The sequence below is a fragment of the Bombina bombina genome, chromosome 7 (genome assembly GCF_027579735.1).
Source record: "Bombina bombina isolate aBomBom1 chromosome 7, aBomBom1.pri, whole genome shotgun sequence".
Taxonomy (NCBI): Eukaryota; Metazoa; Chordata; class Amphibia; order Anura; family Bombinatoridae; genus Bombina; species Bombina bombina.
This window is the reverse complement of record NC_069505.1, coordinates 610,400,001-610,420,956: the sequence shown is the minus strand read 5'-3', so window position 1 is coordinate 610,420,956 and position 20,956 is coordinate 610,400,001. Positions and strand designations below refer to the sequence as shown.

The 20,956-nt window shown below is 38.5% G+C and overlaps 1 protein-coding gene across 1 annotated transcript; it reads right to left on the bottom strand.

Annotated features, from left to right (window-relative positions):
- Nucleotides 1–19,023: 19,023 nt before the first annotated feature.
- LOC128636700 (olfactory receptor 13F1-like) lies at nt 19,024–19,935 on the bottom strand. The gene has a single exon (XM_053689685.1). The coding sequence runs from the start codon at nt 19,933–19,935 to the stop codon at nt 19,024–19,026; it is 912 nt and encodes a 303-aa protein (XP_053545660.1).
- Nucleotides 19,936–20,956: the final 1,021 nt, after the last annotated feature.

Here is a 20,956-nt window from a genome sequence, read left to right as displayed (position 1 = left end):
CCTAGGAATAACTCAGAGAACACAGAGCTGCATCTAGTCACTAACTGTTTATTATCCTAACTGAACTTGTTACGATATATGGTAGAAACACCAACAGCCAATCAACATTCTTTATGCAAATTGACAAACAAATCACATGACATGTTAATAATATTACATCTCCCTTTTTATGAAATTTTAGAATATCACATTTATATTTTATATTATAGGTCCAGAATGTTTCTAAGTTTTACATACGACCAGAACGTGTGAATTGAAAACCTGCTGTGCATGTTTCAGCGTTGTCAGTGTCTTCTTTCAGTTGTTCTGGGATTGCAGGTGTATTTGTGGTTGTACTTGGGATCTCAAGGGTTGGCTCAAGTGCTTCTAGTTGCGGTTATTTAGTTTCCATCAGGTGTCGTCGGTAGCAACGGAGAGCTTGATCATCGCTGGTGCGGATGAGGTAAGATCTTTGTGTGTCTGCAGGCTGCAGAATAGTGGCAGGCACCCATTGACCACTGGCTTGCTGAAAACGAATAGTATTTTATTGTGTCAATGTGGACAAAGGCTGTGCAGTGAGATTATAGTAATGTCTTTGTTTAGCTTGTTTATGTTCTCTTTTGGCATGCACACATTTTTGATCAACTACCTGAGGTTGCAGTTGTTTGCCAGTTCTAGGCAGGATAGAACGTAGACGTCTACTCATGAGCAATCGTGAGGGAGACTTGAATCCATCCACATGGGTATTCCTGTGTTCCAGCAGGCTCAGGTACGGGTCCTTTCCTTCAGCTTTTGCTTTGTTTAGTATGGTCTTTGCTGTTTGCACTGTCTTTTCTGCAAGACCATTGCTTTGTAGATGGTGGGGACTGGACATTACATGTGCAAATTCCCAATGAACTGCAAAGTTTTCGAAGTCACCTGATTTATATTGCAGACCATTATCTGAAATTACCTTTTCAAGTATACCATGTCTTGCAAATATGGCCTTTAGCTTGCGGATTATGTTCGCTGATGTGGTTCAGTGGAGTCTTTCCAATTAAAAAAATATGCTGTAGTAATCAACAGCGATTAAGTAGTCCTGACCATTCCACATAAAAAGATTGGTTGCAATGATTTGCCATGGACGCTCTGGAATCTGATGATCTTTAGGGGTAGACTTTTGGCGTTCTAGGCAGGTAGGGCATTTTTCCACCATATCCTCAATTTGTTTGTTCATTCCTGGCCAAAATAATATGTCTCTGGCTCTTTGCTTACTCCTTTCAATTCCCATATGCCCAGTGTGTATACGCTCTAGCATATTTGGCCTCAGCACACCTGGAACAATGATTTTCTATCCTTTGAATAGGATCCCTTCAATCTCTGAAATTTCATCTATGTGATTCCAGTATTCAACAAGGCTGGCAGGATATTTTTTCCTTACGTTAGGCCATCCAGATTTGAATATGTTTTTTAGCATAATGAGTTGAGGATACTGTTCTGTAGCTGTTCGAATGTCAGTCAGTTTCCTGTCACTAATAGGGAGATTGGGTATGACTTTGTGAATCTGTGCATCCATTCCTTCATTAAGTGATTCAAGTCTGTATGGTATTGATTTCCTGGACAGGGTGTCGGCTATTGGAATATCTTTTCCTGAACAATGTACTATTTCAATGTCATACCACTGTAGTTGCAAGATCATTCTCTGAAGGCGTGGTGGTGCAGCTGCAAAGGGTTTCTTTATTATGGGTATTAAAGGTTTGTGGACAGATTCAAAAACAATCTTTCTTCCATAGACATATGTGTGAAAACGTTTGCATCCAAACACCACAGCATATAACTCCTTCTCAATTTGAGCATAGTTTTCTTCTGTTGGTGTGAGAGATTTAGAAGCATAGGCAATTGGCTTACCTTTCTGGAGCAATACAGCCCCTAGGCCACTCTTTGATGCATCAACCTGCAGACAGAGCTCTTTGCTAGGATCATAGTAACATAGAATGGGACCAGGTTCCTTTGTAATCAGCTCTTTCATTTTATCAAATGCTTTTTCGTGAGTTTCGTCCCATACAAACTCATGTGTCTGTTTCAGAAGCTGCCTCATTGGTGCATTAATCTCAAATAAGTTTGGTGCAAACTTGGACAGATAATTAACCATACCTAGGATGGTCTCCATCTCTGACTTGTTCTTGGGAGGTCGCATATCTTTTATGGCATTAATCTTCTCTGGATCAGGTTTGATGCCTTCACGTGTTAGCTTGTGCCCAAAATAACTGACCTCTGAGACACATATCACACTTTTATCTGGGTTAAGGCGTACTCCTTTTTCACAGGTTCTCTTGAGTATGGCGTGCAAGTTTGCATCATGTTCCTCTTTTGTTTTTCCAAACACGAGTATGTCATCAACAATGGCTGTTACCCCCTCAAGCCCTTCATAAGTCTCATCAATCGTTCTCTGAAATTCGTCTTGAGCTGAAATCAGTCCAAAGGGTAAGCTGAGAAATCTGTATCTTCTGGCCACTGTATTAAATGTTGTTAGCTTGGATGATTCTTTTGAGAGTTTGATCACCCAGTATTCAGATTTTGCATCTAGTACACTGAAGAATTGTGTTCCAGCAAGTTTTGGGGTGACGTCATCCAAAGATGGAAGAGGGTACTGTGGCCTCTTGATTGCTTTATTCAAGTCTCTGGGATCTAAACAAACCCTGAGTTTTCCAGTGCTGGGTTTTTCCACAACTACCAGGGCATTGAACCAGTCAGTGGGTTCAATAACTTTCACAAAAATCCCTGATTTTTCCATATTGTCTAGATCCTCCTTGAGGCGACTACGCAGCATGAATGGAATTCTCCTGGGTGGGTATACAACAAGGATGGCTGTGGGGTGTAGGCGTATAGTGCATTCACCTGGAAACTGTCCAATGCCTTGAAAAACATCAGAAAATTCCTGTATTATAGCACAGGGTTTATCTACATCTGTGCACACTGAGAAGAAAAGCTTAATTAATCCCATGTCTAGACATGCTCTAAAACCAAGTATAGGTGGGGCATGTGTGTTGACAATGTAAAACTCAAGCACAGTTTCAGTGTCTTTGTATTTAAATTTTAACTGACAGGTCCATTTGACATCAATCGGCTCACCTTCATAGCCTGTAAGACGGCGTGCTATGGGCTTCAGTGCTACAGTGCTGAAGAGATTTTTAAATCTGTTGGTAGGAAGTATATTTACCTGAGCACCAGTATCTAATTTAAATTTGACTTTATCTGCTTGTGCACCTAACTCAATTTCTGCGAAAGCCTGTTCACATTCTTTGTCTATGTACAGTTTTACGTGTATCTGGTGGCTTTGACTTACACGCCTTTGCAAAGTGGTTAAATTTATTGCATATTTTGCACTGACGTCCTTTTGCAGGGCACGTGTCTTCCTGGCTGTGTTGAAGAGCACAACGACTGCATAGTCTGTCTTTAGTGATGCTTCTGTCACTTCCTTTCACAGCTGTGCAATGCTTTTGCTGGGCTGATGCTGTTTTTTTACTAAACACTGCATGAGCTGACTGGCTCTGGGTTGCCATTGCATGTGAGTTTATTGTCTTAAGCTGCTTTTGTGCAATTTTGTGCGACCGCGCTGTATCAATGGCTTTTTCAAGTGTCAAATCAGCACCCTGATTAAGTAATTTCTCTCTGACTTTTGGAGAATTAGTGGCAAAAACAATGCGGTCTCATACCATCTCATCACTGTTAACATATTCACAGTCTTGTACAAGCAATTTAAGTTCTGTTACAAAATGTTCAAATGCCTCATGTTCCCCCTGAAACTTGTATCTTGCAAAGATTGGATTCGCTTTGGGCATAACATATTCCTCAAATTTATCATAATAAGACTTCAACTTTTTAGACTCTTCAAATGCTAATGTCCAAGTATTATAAACATCTCTCCCTTTTTCACCTACCCAGAGAAGCAAGTAGCTGCACAAGGTTTCTTCAGGCTTGCCACAGAGAGGGCCAGAAACTATGAGCTGTACATGCTGGTGAAATCTCCTCCATGCATCTGGTAAATCCATCTGTGTCATAGGCACACCTGATAAATCCATCTTGCAGGAAGAAACCAGCTTCTGACACCATGTATTGTTCTTGTGTAGTCACTCAAATTAGTGTCTTACCAAGGAATAACTCAGAGAACGCAGAGCTGCATCTACTCACTTACTGTTTATTATCCTAACTGAACTTGTTACCATATATGGTAGAAACACCAACAGCCGATCAACATTCTGTATGCAAATTGACAAACAAATCACATGACATGTTAATAATATTACATCTCCCTTTTTATGAAATTTTAGAATATCACATTTATATTTTATATTATAGGTCCAGAATGTTTCTAAGTTTTACATACGACCAGCAATTACAGTCAATATTAATAAATATTATTTCAAATACTTCTACAGTTCTGGAATATCTGCAGCAGAAGCATTAGGCATAGACTGAGCAGAACTGGATTTAAATTATTCAAACTTGTATGGTCTGTAAATCCTAAATGTTTTGTGTTAGTGCTAGTTGCTGTGACAGGGCGGTTCTGGCCTCAGCCATCTCTGCGGACTCCATTCATCATGGCTTGGAAAGTATGTACAGAATGACCTTAGGAGAACAGGTACAGGCTGGAATCCAGTAGCAGGGAGGTCAGGATGCAGACTAACCAACCCTTCCAATAGTAGACAAGTAGAAGGACAGGAGAGGAAAAAAACTAATGAGTCGTTGAAAACAGGTATTAAAGGGGTGAAACAAGGATTAATTCAGTAAGACGAGCCTAGGATAAGTTAGAAAATCATTCTAAACATGATGTGGTACAAGGGGTTAAATCACAAATTAAGTGAATAGCCAAAAATCAGGGAGCCAGATTATATCAGGAAGATGAGGACACAGGCAGAGAGGTAACTAGGAGTGAGGGAAGTTAATGTGGTACTGTTATAATTTTCAAGCACTGACTATATATACAGGTATATAAGTCAGCATCTTTGCGCTCATGCGCACAACCCTTGCAGGCAAAAAGGAGATAGCACAATCTGTACAACTTCCAGGAGAATCCTGTGCCATTTAGTGCACCCGTGCCTAGAAGAATAAGGTCTCTTCCTTTATGGTAATTACAGTCGTATTCACAGACCGTATCTGTTGGGCTGTTATGGTTTAGCAGGTCTGCCCATTGCACTACCTGCAGCATCTCCCGCCAAAGCAAATGTCCTGGATTTTGGACTTCCCAAGCTCAGCCCATGATGCACACTGGATTCGCCCACTGCATTCCCCCCTCAACCATGAAACACCTTTCCTGTCATGGCCCGCCCACAAGTCCTCTGTCCTGCCTGTCCAAGAAAGGTTCCAGGAAATGCTGGGAGGTAGGTTATTATATATAACTGCATATTATAGCTTTCCACTTAATAACTAGTAATAAAAAAAATGTTTACATATTATTGCATTTGGACCAACTGTTAGTTTTATTGATACAGATTAAATGATTGTTGATTATTTATATGTTTACCTTTTTTATAGTGGAAACCCATTATTATTATTATTATTATAATCATTATTATTATTAATAATAATTTTCTTTTCAAGCAAGGTATAAAATAAAAAATAGTTAACAAGTAACAGATAAGAGTTACATCCCATCATTAAATGATATCCTTCGATATTTTAGCTGCTATATTGGTTTCTGGCAAATAAACTAATTTCACTATGTAAACTAGACCAGCCACAGTATTTGCTTTGGGTATCATAGTATTTGGGGGGGGGGGGGGTATTATATATATATATATATATATATATATTGTATTGGAGGGATTATTCGATATTCTATATGAACTGCTGCAGAGTCTCCTGCTATTGTGCTACATCTGCTAGCTGTGGCTATGGCTGAAATAGTGATAGCATTTATCAAAATATTTTTTGGTAATACAAGTTTATTGCACTCCTGTAATTGTTAATTTTGACTATTCTGTCTCTTTAATAGGCTTTACAAGTTCTCATTATTTTATTTGTGGTTTTAATTTGAATCTTGAATTGTATTTGCGATTTCACCAGCTCCTACTTATATGAAGGAATGTGCTATACCAGAAAGGCAAAGGTGCCTGAGAGGATTTTAAAGCTGTATTATTCACCTAAAGATACACCTAAAGGTATTGCAGCCATATCAAATTTATCAAATAAAATGCAACTGCCTAAAGAAGTATTTAGGTTGTTTTCTGTTTCAATAGATAGAAAGATGGAAAATATTTGAGAAATGTATATTTGCAACATGACACAAAACATTAGAGGGTGCCCCAATAGTGTAATATGGTATATGATGATGTATTGAGAATCAAACCAAATGAAATACTCAATGTTTACAAAATCTTAACAGATGTCAATTCATGTGTTCTGGGCAAATTACCAGATTCCCAGTTAACTTTCAATCTAGTGAATAAATCCCTCTATTTGTTCACAGGACTTCATAATAAAATAAATTGTAAAAGAACCGATCTATTTTACAGTGATGAAGGGAAATTATCAAGATTACTTACCAAACATGTTCAACAAGTAAATACTTGCAACAAGGTGCTTTATTCAAACCTTTATTGTAGATGATTTATTTTGTTAAAGTTTCAGATTCCTGGACTAACCAAAGGTTGGTGGTTACTGAGCTTCTTTCAAGGAAATCTGTATCTTCATGTGTTTCCAAGCTTCACTTGGAAACATGAAATTGAAGATGGTGTTTTTTTGTGATTTCAACCAGAAAGATTTTTTTTGCTCCAAAAACTATTTTAAAATAGTATAAAAAAATAACTAAGTGCAGCCTCAGAACAAACAGACTCAAACTGTAAAAGTAAAATTTATAGAGCAAAACCAACAGCCAAAATGGTTTATACATTTTTAAAATTAAAGGGGGCATGTGAGAGTGAGTGTGTGTGCGGTGACTAAAAATGGTTGTTGGTTGATGCAATACTATGGTGGTTTTGGCACTGCACAAGTAACACCAGATTGCGCTAATTTATCCAATGTCAAGTATGTGGGGTAATGAGATTATGTGGACACAGTAAAATGGTTGATGCCATAACATGGTGTTGCTGACACTGCATGAGTAGTACCACATTGCGCTTGTCAACTGACAAGTATGTGTGGTATGGAAAACGAGTGTGTATATGTATGTATGTGACTGTGCACTGTGTTGTATTTGTTCTTTGTTTTAATAATTTATAACCTAAACAGAAAATACAACAGCAATAACTAAAGTTCCCGGGTTGAATATTGCTTATCCTTCAGCAAAGGATATCAAGAGCATGAAGTAAATTTATTAATAGAACGGAATTGGAAAGTTGATTAAGTTTGTATTTTGTAACTGAAGAATCATAAAAGAAAATAATAATAGATTTCACTATTAAACCCAAATATTTTCTTTTATGATTCAGATAGAGCATTAATTTGTAAGCAACTTTTAATTTTATTTCTATTATCAGTTTTGCTTTATTATTTTGGTATCCTTTGTTGAAGGTGCAGCAATGCATTAATTGGAGGGAGCTAGCTGAACACATTATTAAGCCAATAACAAGAGGCATATATATGCAGCCACCAATCATCTGCTAGCGCCCTTCCTGCTTCTGAGCCTCAGCCTACATTCAAAAAAGGATACCAAGAAAAAGAACCAAATTAGATACAATAAGTAAATTAGAAAGTTGTTTAAAAGTGCACACTTTATCTGAATGAGGAATGAAAAAAAAAAAAGTTTCATGTCCCTTTAAGAATAGTCACTTTCAGTATAGTAAGTATACTAGTAGTTGCTGTACCTTTAAGTAAACTTTTTAGTTTTATTAAAAACGCTGTGCACAAAAACTAGATGCATAAATAAAAGAATAAGTTTAAAGGGATAGGAAAGTCAAAATTAAATTTGATCAGATAGAGAATTCAATTTTAAGAATACTTTTAAACTTCACTTCTCTTTTTAAATGTGCTTTATTCTCTTGGTATCCATTGTTGAAAATTAATATGCACATATCCTACAATAGTGGGAGCTAACTGGTGATTGTGTTCAGCTAGAAACAAAGAATATTCCAGCCTCCGAAATTCTTTAAAAGAACCTTTATTTTCGCATAGGGTCCTCAGCAACAAACATACAACATTTCAAGCCTAAGATTGTGTTCAGCTGCCACTAGTGCAATGCTGTTCCTTCAACAAATGATAAGAAAATGAAGCATATGAGATAATAAAAGTACATTTGAAATTTGTTAAAAATGGTATGTTCTATCTGAATCATGAATTGAATATTTGGGGTTTACTTTCCCTTTAAGAATGACATAAAATGACAAAATCAAAGATAACATAGCTGACAACAGCTTAAGATAAAGAAAAATGGCAAGAATCCGCACTGTAGCTCAAAACTACTAATTAACAGCTAGATTACGAGTTACGTGCGCTAAAGGGAAATTAATGAACGCAACAAAAGTTGCGTTATTTAATCCACTATAGCACAGCCATTACAAGTTTTTAAAAACCCAGCTTGAGCGGGCAATATGGTGCTTTTAAGCTCCATACCGCACAATAACATAATTTATGTAAGAACTTACCTGATAAATTAATTTCTTTCATATTAGCAAGAGTCCATGAGCTAGTTACGTATGGGATATACATTCCTACCAGGAGGGGCAAAGTTTCCCAAACCTCAAAATGCCTATAAATACACCCCTCACCACACCCACAAATCAGTTTAACGCATAGCCAAGAAGTGGGGTGATAAGAAAAAAGTGCGAAAGCATAAAAAAATAAGGAATTGGAATAATTGTGCTTTATACAAAAAAATCATAACCACCACAAAAAAGGGTGGGCCTCATGGACTATTGCTAATATGAAAGAAATGAATTTATCAGGTAAGTTCTTACATAAATTATATTTTCTTTCATGTAATTAGCAAGAGTCCATGAGCTAGTGACGTATGGGATAATGAATACCCAAGATGTGGATCTTCCACGCAAGAGTCACTAGAGAGGGAGGGATAAAATAAAGACAGCCAATTCCGCTGAAAATAATCCACACCCAAAACAAAGTTTAAATCTTATAATGAAAAAAACTGAAATTATAAGCAGAAGAATCAAACTGAAACAGCTGCCTGAAGTACTTTTCTACCAAAAACTGCTTCAGATGAAGAAAACACATCAAAATGGTAGAATTTAGTAAAAGTATGCAAAGAGGACCAAGTTGCTGCTTTGCAAATCTGATCAACCGAAGCTTCATTCCTAAATGCCCAGGAAGTAGAAACTGACCTAGTAGAATGAGCTGTAATCCTTTGAGGCGGAGTTTTACCCGACTCAACATAAGCATGATGAATCAAAGACTTTAACCAAGACGCCAAAGAAATGGCAGAGGCCTTCTGACCTTTCCTAGAACCGGAAAAGATAACAAATAGACTAGAAGTCTTTTGGAAATTTTTAGTAGCTTCAACATAATATTTCAAAGCTCTAACTACATCCAAAGAATACAACAATCTTTCCTTAGAATTCTTAGGATAAGGACACAATGAAGGAACCACAATTTCTCTACTAATGTTGTTAGAATTCACAACCTTAGGTAAAAATTTAAAAGAAGTTTGCAACACCGCCTTATCCTGATGAAAAATCAGAAAAAGGAGACTCACAAGAAAGAGCAGATAATTCAGAAACTCTTCTAGCAGAAGAGATGGCCAAAAGAAACAAAACTTTCCAAGAAAGTAATTTAATGTCCAGCGAATGCATAGGTTCAAACGTAGGAGCTTGAAGAGCCCCCAGAACCAAATTCAAACTCCAAGGAGGAGAAATTGACTTAATAACAGGTTTTATACGAACCAAAGCTTGTACAAAACAATGAATATCAGGAAGACTAGCAATCTTTCAGTGGAAAAGAACAGAAAGAGCAGAGATTTGTCCTTTCAAGGAACTTGCAGACAAACCTTTATCCAAATCATCCAGAAGAAACTGTAAAATTCTAGGAATTCTAAAAGAATGCCAAGAAAAATGATGAGAAAAACACCAAGAAATGTAAATCTTCCAGACTTGATAATATATCTTCCTAGATACAGATTTACGAGCCTGTAACATAGTATTAATCACAGAGTCAGAGAAACCTCTATGACTGAGAATCAAGCGTTCAATCTCCATACCTTCAAATTTAAGGATTTGAGATCCTGATGGAAAAAAGGACCTTGCGATAGAAGGTCTGGTCCATGGTTGGCGAGTAGCCATCCGGACAAGATCCGCATACCAAAACCTGTGAGGCCATGCTGGAGCCACCAGCAGAACAAACGAGCACTCCTTTAGAATCTTGGAAATCACTCTTGGAAGAAGAACTAGAGGCAGAAAGATATAGGCAGGATGATACTTCCAAGGAAGTGACAATGCATCCACTGCCTCCGCCTGAGGATCCCTGGATCTGGACAGATACCTGGGAAGTTTCTTGTTTAGATGAGAAGCCATCAGATCTATTTCTGGAAGTCCCCACCTTTGAAAAATCTGAAGAAATACCTCTGGGTGAAGAGACCATTCGCCTGGATGTAACGTTTGGCGACTGAGATAATCCGCTTCCCAATTGTCTATACCTGGGATATGAACCGCAGAAATTAGACAGGAGCTGGATTCCGCTCATACCAGTATTCGAGATACTTCTTTCATAGCCAGAGGACTGTAAGTCCCTCCTTGATGATTGACATATGCCACGGTTGTGACATTGTCCGTCTGAAAACAAATGAACGACTCTCTCTTTAGAAGAGGCCATGACTGAAGAGCTCTGAAAATTGCACGGAGTTCCAAAATGTTGATTGGTAATCTCACCTCCTGAGATTCCCAAACCCCTTGTGCTGTCAGAGAAGCGCTCTACCAGGAACGAACAACAACTCAGTGGCTTGTTCTATGGCGATTTACCACCCGGAAGCAGCCTCTTTTAGACCAGTGTGCTTTTCACAGAAGAAAACTTTCCTGAAGTATATCAGTCTGATCCTGCCAAGTAAGGTCAGTCCAGCCCCGAAATACCAGGCAATTCTCCTCTGAACAAGGAACATGACAACCCCAGACGATCGTTTCGGCCTCCTATGGGCCTCGTCAGTGAGGTGCAGCCCCATTCCTCTAAGCACACTGGGCAAGGAGTCCACGTCTGGTTTCCCCCATCACCCATAGGGAGACTTCCCCAGGGTCATAATAATTTGCATACAAAGAGAGAAGCGCTCTACCAGGAACGAACAACAACTCAGTGGCTTGTTCTATGGTGATTTACCACCCGGAAGCAGCCTCTTTTAGACCAGTGTGCTTTTCACAGAAGAAAACTTTCCTGAAGTATATCAGTCTGATCCTGCCAAGTAAGGTCAGTCCAGCCCCGAAATACCAGGCAATTCTCCTCTGAACAAGGAACATGACAACCCCAGACGATCGTTTCGGCCTCCTATGGGCCTCGTCAGTGAGGTGCAGCCACATTCCTCTAAGCACACTGGGCAAGGAGTCCACGTCTGGTTTCCCCCATCACCCATAGGGAGACTTCCCCAGGGTCATAATAATTTGCATACAAAGAGAGAAGCGCTCTACCAGGAACGAACAACAACTCAGTGGCTTGTTCTATGGCGATTTACCACCCGGAAGCAGCCTCTTTTAGACCAGTGTGCTTTTCACAGAAGAAAACTTTCCTGAAGTATATCAGTCTGATCCTGCCAAGTAAGGTCAGTCCAGCCCCGAAATACCAGGCAATTCTCCTCTGAACAAGGAACATGACAACCCCAGACGATCGTTTCAGCCTCCTATGGGCCTTGTCAGTGAGGTGTAGCCACATTCCTCTAAGCACACTGGGCAAGGAGTCCACGTCTGGTTTCCCCCATCACCCATAGGGAGACTTCCCCAGGGTCATAATAATTTGCATACAAAGAGAGAAGCACTCTACCAGGAATGAACAACAACTCAGTGGCTTGTTCTATGGCGATTTACCACCCGGGAAGCAGCCTCTTTTAGACCAGTGTGCTTTTCACAGAAGAAAACTTTCCTGAAGTATATCAGTCTGATCCTGCCAAGTAAGGTCAGTCCAGCCCCGAAATACCATGCAAATTATTATGACCCTGGGGAAGTCTCCCTATGGGTGATGGGGGAAACCAGACGTGGACTCCTTGCCCAGTGTGCTTAGAGGAATGTGGCTGCACCTCACTGACGAGGCCCATAGGAGGCCAAAACGATCGTCTGGGGTTGTCATGTTCCTTGTTCAGAGGAGAATTGCCTGGTATTTCGGGGCTGGACTGACCTTACTTGGCAGGATCAGACTGATATACTTCAGGAAAGTTTTCTTCTGTGAAAAGCACACTGGTCTAAAAGAGGCTGCTTCCGGGTGGTAAATCACCATAGAACAAGCCACTGAGCTGTTGTTCGTTCCTGGTAGAGCGCTTCTCTCTTTGTATGCAAATGAATATGACCCTGGGGGAGTCTCCCTATGGGTGATGGGGGAAACCAGTCGTGGACTCCTTGCCCAGTGTGCTTAGAGGAATGTGGCTGCACATCACTAGGAGGCCGAAACAATTGTCTGGGGTTGTCATGTTCCTTGTTCAGAGGAGAATTGCCTGGTATTTCGGGGCTGGACTGACCTTACTTGGCAGGATCAGACTGATATACTTCAGGAAAGTTTTCTTCTGTGAAAAGCACACTGGTCTAAAAGAGGCTGCTTCCGGGTGGTAAATCGCCATAGAACAAGCCACTGAGCTGTTGTTTGTTCCTCGTAGAGCGCTTCTCTCTTTGTATGCAAATTATTATGACCATGGGGGAGTCTCCCTATGGGTGATGGGGGAAACCAGACGTGGACTCCTTGCCCAGTGTGCTTAGAGGAATGTGGCTGCACCTCACTGACGAGGCCCATAGGAGGCCGAAACGATCGTCTGGGGTTGTCATGTTCCTTGTTCAGAGGAGAATTGCCTGGTATTTCGGGGCTGGACTGACCTTACTTGGCAGGATCAGACTGATATACTTCAGGAAAGTTTTCTTCTGTGAAAAGCACACTGGTCTAAAAGAGGCTGCTTCCGGGTGGTAAATCGCCATAGAACAAGCCACTGAGCTGTTGTTCGTTCCTGGTAGAGCACTTCTCTCTTTGTATGCAAATTATTATGACCCTGGGGGAGTCTCCCTATGGGTGATGGGGGAAACCAGACGTGGACTCCTTGCCCAGTGTGCTTAGAGGAATGTGGCTGCACCTCACTGACGAGGCCCATAGGAGGCCGAAACGATTGTCTGGGGTTGTCATGTTCCTTGTTCAGAGGAGAATTGCCTGGTATTTCAGGGCTGAACTGACCTTACTTGGCAGGATCAGACTGATATACTTCAGGAAAGTTTTCTTCTGTGAAAAGCACACTGGTCTAAAAGAGGCTGCTTCCGGGTGGTAAATCGCCATAGAACAAGCCACTGAGCTGTTGTTCGTTCCTGGTAGAGCGCTTCTCTCTTTGTATGGCTTTCTAAAAGGCTTGGATTTATTCCAGACTGGAGATGGTTTCCAAACTGATGCCGCTCCTGTAGGGGAAGGATCAGGTTTTTGTTCCTTATTGTGACGAAAGTAACGAAAACGATTAGTAGACCTAAATTTACCTTTAGATTTTTTATCCTGTGGTAAAAAAGTTCCTTTCCCCCCAGTAACAGTTGAAATAATAGAATCCAACTGTGAACCAATTTATTACCCTGGAAAGAAAGGGAAAGCAAAGTTGACTTGGAAGACATATCAGCATTCCAAGTTTTAAGCCATAATGCTCTTCTAGCTAAAATAGCTAGAGACATATACCTGACATCAACCCTAATGATATCAAAGATGGCATCACAAATAAAATTATTAGCATGTTGAAGAAGATTAACAATGCTATGAGAATTATGATCTGTTACTTGTTGCGCTAAGGCTTCCAACCAAAAATTTGAAGCTGCAGCAACGTCCGCTAAAGATATAGCAGGTCTAAGAAGATTACCTGAACATAAGTAAGCTTTTCTTAGAAAGGATTCAATTTTCCTATCTAAAGGATTCTTAAAGGAAGTACTATATGCCATAGGAATAGTAGTATGTTTAGCAAGAGTAGAGATAGCCCCATCAACCTTTGGAATTTTGTCCCAAAACTCTAATCTGTCAGATGGCACAGGATATAATTGCTTAAAACGTTTAGAAGGAGTAAATGAATTACCCAAATTATTCCATTCCCTGGAAATTACTTCAGAAATAGCATCAGGGACAGGAAAAACTTCTGGAATAACTACAGTAGATTTAAAAACCTTATTTAAATGTTTAGATTTAGTATCAAGAGGACCAGATTCCTCTATTTCTAATGCAATTAAGACTTCTTTAAGTAAAGAACGAATAAATTCCATTTTAAATAAATATGAAGCTTTATTAGCATCAACCTCTGAAACAGAATCCTCTGAACCAGAGGAATCATTATCAGAATGATGATGTTCATTTAAAAATTCATCTGAAAAATGAGAAGTTTTAAAAGACCTTTTACGTTTACTAGAAGGAGGAATAACAGACATAGCCTTCTTAATGGATTTAGAAACAAAATCTCTTATGTTAACAGGAACACTCTGAGTATTAGATGTTGATGGAACAGCAACAGGTAATGTAACATTACTAAAGGAAATATTATCTGCATTAACAAGTTTGTCATGACATTCATTACAAACAACAGCTGGAGGAACAGATACCACAAGTTTACAGCAAATACACTTAACTTTGGTAGATCCAGCATCAGGCAGCAATTTTCCAGAAGTATCTTCTGATTCAGTGTCAATCTGAGACATCTTGCAATATGTAATAGAAAAAACAACATATAAAGCAAAATTGATCAAATTCCTTAAATGACAGTTTCAGGAATGGGAAAAAATGCCAGTGAACAAGCTTCTAGAAACCAGAAGCAAATAAACAATGAGACTTAAATAATGTGGAGACAATAATGACGCCCATATTTTTTAGCGCCAAAAAAGACGCCCACATTATTTGGCGCCTAAATGCTTTTAGCGCCAAAAATGACGCCACATCCCGTAATGCCGACACTTTTGGCGCAAAAAACGTCAAAAATGACGCAACTTCCGGTGACAAGTATGACGCCGGAAATAACAAAAAAAATTTTTGCACCAAAAAAGTCTGCGCCAAGAATGACGCAATAAAATGAAGCATTTTCAGCCCCCGCAAGCCTAACAGCCAAAGGGAAAAAAGTCAAATTTTAAGGTAAGAAAAAAATTGATTATTCAAATGCATTATCCCAAATAATGAAACTGACTGTCTGAAATAAGGAATATTGTACATCCTGAATCAAGGCAAATTAATGTTTAAACACAAATATTTAGAACTTTATATAAAAGTGCCCAACCATAGCTTAGAGTGTCACAAAATAAGACTTACTTACCCCAGGACACTCATCTACATGTAGTAGAAAGCCAAACCAGTACTGAAACGAGAATCAGTAGAGGTAATGGTATATATAAGAGTATATCGTCGATCTGAAAAGGGAGGTAAGAGATGAATCTCTATGACCGATAACAGAGAGCCTATGAAATAGACCCCGTAGAAGGAGATCATTGAATTCAAATAGGCAATACTCTCTTCACATCCCTCTGACATTCACTGCACGCTGAGAGGAAAACCGGGCTCCAACCTGCTGCGGAGCGCATATCAACGTAGAATCTAGCACAAACTTACTTCACCACCTCCACGGGAGGCAAAGTTTGTAAAACAGATTTGTGGGTGTGGTGAGGGGTGTATTTATAGGCATTTTGAGGTTTGGGAAACTTTGCCCCTCCTGGTAGGAATGTATATCCCATACGTCACTAGCTCATGGACTCTTGCTAATAACATGAAAGAAATACAAGCGCTGTTTTGACCTGCTTAGTGTTTGTTATTTTTTGTAATTTAGTATTTGTTATATATTGTAATTTTAGATTATTTTTCTTAAGTACTGTTATTTTTTTTTTTAATGTGTAATTTAGTTTATTTAATGGGTAGTTATTTTAATTTTAGTATATTAGTTATGTTAGGTTAATTGTTAGTTTAAACTTAGTTTTTTTTTCAATTTCACAGGTAAGTTCTTATTTATTTTAAGATAGTGATATTGTAATTTTTATTTAAAGTTAGGGGGTTGTTAGGTTTAGGGATTAATAGTTTAATTTAGTGTTTTGCAATGTGGGGAGCTGTTGGTTTAGGGACTTATAGGTTTATTTAGTGGCAGTCATGTGGGAGGCCAGAGGTTTAGGAGTTATTAAATTTATTTAGTGACGACGATGTCGGGCAGTGGAAGAATACTGATTAATATCTTTATTATAGTGTTGGAGATGTTGGGGTGCAAGTAAATAGGTGTTTATGACTTTATTATAGTGGTAGCGATGTCGGGGAGCGGCGGAATACTGGTTAATATCTTTATTATAGTGTTGGAGATTTTGGGGTGCAAGTAAATAGGTGTTTATGACTTTATTATAGTGGCGATGTGAGCGGCGGAATAGGGGTTAATAACTTTTATTAGTGGCGGCGATGTCGGGAGTGGCAGATTAGGGGTTAATAACTTTATTTCGGTGTCATCGATGTCGGGGGAAGCAGATTAGGGGTTTATGTTAGGCCGTTAGGTTTAAACATAACTTTTTTTTCCTCTCAGAAATCAATGGGGTTGCGTTACGGAGATCGCCATTCTGCGCTTCAGATGTTAGTTTTTTTTTCTAACACCTTCTCCCCATTGATGTCTATGGGGAAAGCGTGCACAAGCACGTATTCTCAGCCCTTGGATTTTTTGCGGTATGGAGCTCATCAACACCATATCGCACGCACAAGGCGGCTTTTCAGAAACTTGTAATGGCAACTTTTGTTGCATTCGTTTCACACCCTCTATAGGTGAAAAACTTGTAATCTTGGTGAATATTTCTATATATTCTATATATTGTTTTTTTTCTCTAAACAATTCTCACTAGATGTTATGACTGCTTTTATAATTCAATAAAATATTGCATTTGTAGCTGCTCCTTTACTTCAACTCACAATGTTTTTCTTTATGAGTGAAGACAATGTTAGAACAGCACTTTTATTTGTAGCAGTGAAATGTCAGCAAGACTGACTTAATTAAATTCAGTGTAGTTATTTGTAGCAATAAGCCTTTTTTCAGTGTTTGCTTAAGATAGCTTGTTAAAGATATGCAGCAGACAGGAATTACAGAAAACAGCTAAAAAACATTGTTATTAGCAACTGATGCAAGTAAGAGTAAAGGTTGCCTTTTAACACAGAACAATAGCAGTCTCTTTGAAGCACACAGGTGAATGTGGAGACCAGTGTTAACCTCACAGAACAGCAGTGTTAATTGTTGCAGACAATGATTCAGATATAAACAAGGTAATGCTAGATGTATTTACAAAATCTATACAGGCTGTATCCAGAAGTTACTATAAAGAAATACTTGCGGTTCAGGCTGTTAGCAGTGTGAATTTAGTTGGCAGTTGATACAGGCGGCTTTAAATGTAGAAAATAAATGCAGGGCGGCTTGATGCTGTGGTTCAGCTGCAGAAATCAAGTAGCAGGCTTTAAGTAAAATAACTTCACTCTAAATAGAGTTTAAGGCTGTGGGTTTTTTTAAACATATCTTGCAAGCTTTTAGAAGTAGATATTTAGATGGGTTTAGCAAAGAATCCAGAAGCTTTGATTGAAGCAGAATCCACTTGCATAGACTGGGAGTTTGCAGGTAGCTGAGAAAGCAAACTAACTTCAATAAACAAGCAAAGTTCAGGTATAAGCCTCAAACCTTTATGGGAAGGTGATGAGAGGCGGGACAAAGTATTTAAAGGTACAGGGAGACCTGTCACTAGACTAGAAGCTTTATTATCTTCCATCTATAGCAAGTCTCTAAGAATATAAGAGACTGGGGGCTAGATTACAAGTGGAGCTCTAAATTATTGCACAATAATTAATCAGCTCTAAATAGAGTTTAAGGCTGTGGGTTTTTTTAAACATATCTTGCAAGCTTTTAGAAGTAGATATTTAGATGGGTTTAGCAAAGAATCCAGAAGCTTTGATTGAAGCAGAATCCACTTGCATAGACTGGGAGTTTGCAGGTAGCTGAGAAAGCAAACTAACTTCAATAAACAAGCAAAGTTCAGGTGTAAGCCTCAAACCTTTATGGGAAGGTGATGAGAGGCGGGACAAAGTATTTAAAGGTACAGGGAGACCTGTCACTAGACTAGAAGCTTTATTATCTTCCATCTATAGCAAGTCTCTAAGAATATAAGAGACTGGGGGCTAGATTACAAGTGGAGCTCTAAATTATTGCACAATAATTAATCAGCCGTTACTAGTGGCTGGTTATTGCTACCGTGACCTTGTGTAGCAATCCGCGCTCCAAAAATTAACCAGAGATTAGATCTCTGGTTAATTTTCTAAAATTGCCCCAAATGCCTTCAAAATAGAGGGCATTCTAGTTTTTAATTAAAAAAAAATGTAGCATTTGTTATATTAAAAATAACTGCACTAAGCAGTTTTGGGGCTTTAATGTTGGTGGTTGTGGGGTGTAAGAAAAAAAAAACGGCACTAAAAAGTGCCTTTACATTGCGATCTATGGGAACTGTGTGTTCCCATAGACCGCAATGTAAATATATATGCATATGATTATATACTGTACATATATATTTATGTGTTAATAAGTTTATACACATATTAACACATACATATAAATGTATATTAACACATACATATATATTTTAAAAATGCTGCTCAGTCGCTCCGCAACTTACCTCCTTCACTGTCCGAGGTTCTGATGCCGTCTTTGATGCTTGTGGTCACATTTGAGATGCGTAAGTCTTTTATACTTTATTTTAGGAGAGGAGTCTGTTGTATGTTCCAAACTCTTAAAAGCAGTGGGGTTCAAATTATTATTTGTGAGCATAAGAATTAGTAGGGATGTGAACCAAAATATTGAAATTTTGGTAATTTAGATTCCTGAATACAGTTAAAATTAATTATACAAAAAAAAACAAAAAAACATTAGGTTTATTATATTTATTACATTTAAAAATAGTTAAATTTAATGACATTTGTTCTATATCACATGATATTTTTTAGTATTTATTTTGTTTTCTTCAAAATGATTTTCATGGCCTTCAAAACTTCTTTATTTCTCAAGCTATAAATTAGCGGGTTGACCATAGGAACCATGCCAATGTAAACCATAGATAGCAGTTTATCTATTTCCAGAAAATTTTCTGTCTTTGGTTTCATATTCAAGCCGAGAGAAGTTCCATAAAAGAGTACAACAATTGTGAGATGGGAGGAGCAGCTGGAGAAGGTCTTCATCCTTCTTGATGAAGATCGGATCTTCAGGATGGTAGATATGATACAGATGTAGGAAACCATTATAAGCATAAATGGAAACAAACCCAATATTGTCCCATCTATTGGTATAAAAATGTTCTTTATAAAGTTGGTGTCACTACAGGAGAGCTTCAGTAATATTGTTACATCACAGAAGAAATTGTTAATTACTTGTTTATTACAATATGTCAAACGAGAAGTCATCATAGATACAACAAATGAATTCAGAAAGCCAGCAAACCACGAAACAGTTATTAATATGGAGCACATATTTTTGTTCATGATGAGAGAATAGTGCAAGGGTATACAAATGGCTACATAGCGGTCATAAGCCATAGAGGTCAATAGGAAAAATTCTGTATTAATGCAGAATGCATATAAGAATGACTGTGTAATACAGTCTGAAAAAGAAATGCTGGTATCACCTGTGATCATCATAGCCAACAGCTTTGGTAAAATGGCTGATACATACATTATGTCCTCAACTGATAGACTGCACAAGAAGACATACATCGGTGTGTGAAGTTGGGGCACCAGACATACAAGTGCGGCAATAATTAGGTTTCCAAATACGGTGAGAAGATACATAAGAAGAACCCCAATGATAACCACAAGTTGTTCTTTATCAGAAATTAAAAAGGTCTTTAGATAGAATTCTATCCTCATTGTGCCGTTTTTTACATTTTCGCGTACATTATTTTCTAGAAGAATAATAACATTTTTATTTTCATTTGTTAATTCTAGGCAGGTTTTATTAAGGAACTAATGTTTTCATGTTTTTTTTTTTATGATTCCTGAGCATTAAAAAGGCAGATCTGTCTACAAAATCATTTATGTAGTTAAGGGTATGTGGCAAATGTAAAAGAAAAGAAAAAGTGGAGGGAAGCAGTAAATTAAACCCAAATTTTTTTCTTTCATGATTTAGATCAGCAGCAATTTTATGCAACTTTCTAATTTACTCCTATTATCAATTTTCTTTAAAGGGCCAGTAAACCTAAAAACTAATGTTATATAATTCTGCAGATAGTGTTATGTTATCATTATAAAACCTTATATTCCTTTTCAATTTTTTAAAAATATGTCAGTTTTTCAGACCCGCTCTCTGTGCACTTCTGAGCGGGTTTGTTTTTATTACACAGCGCATCGGGCCAGCTGTATAGTCACAGCCCGGCCCGACCGTGCCATAACACTAAGTGCAGCTCGCTCCTGCTCTGTCTGACAGCAGGAGCGAGCTGCACTTACGCCTAGATTTAGATTTTTGTCGGTAAAGACCCGCGTAGCTAACGCTGCTTTTTTTTCCAGCGCACCCTTAAGACAACGCTGGTATTTATAGTTCTCTGAAGGGCTGCGTTAGGCTCCAAAAAGGGAGCGTAGAGCATAATTTACCGCCACTTCAACCCTCAATACCAGCGTTGCTTATGGTAGCGGCTAGCTGGAAAAACGTGCTCGTGCACGATTCCCCCATAGGAAACAATGGGGCAGTTTGGGCAGAAAAAAACCTAACACCTGCAAAAAAGCAGTGTTAAGCTCCCAACGCAGCCTCATTGTTTCCTATGGGGAAACAGTTTCTAAGTCTGCACCTAACACCCTAACATGAACCCAGAGTCTAAACACCCCTAACCTTACACTTATTAACACCTAATCTGCCACCCCCGACATCGCTGACACCTGCATTATATTATTAACC

Bases quoted from the DNA above. Each gene is read 5' to 3' on its own strand.
- LOC128636700 (XM_053689685.1), bottom strand. From the start codon at position 19,935: ATGAGGATAGAATTCTATCTAAAGACCTTTTTAATTTCTGATAAAGAA.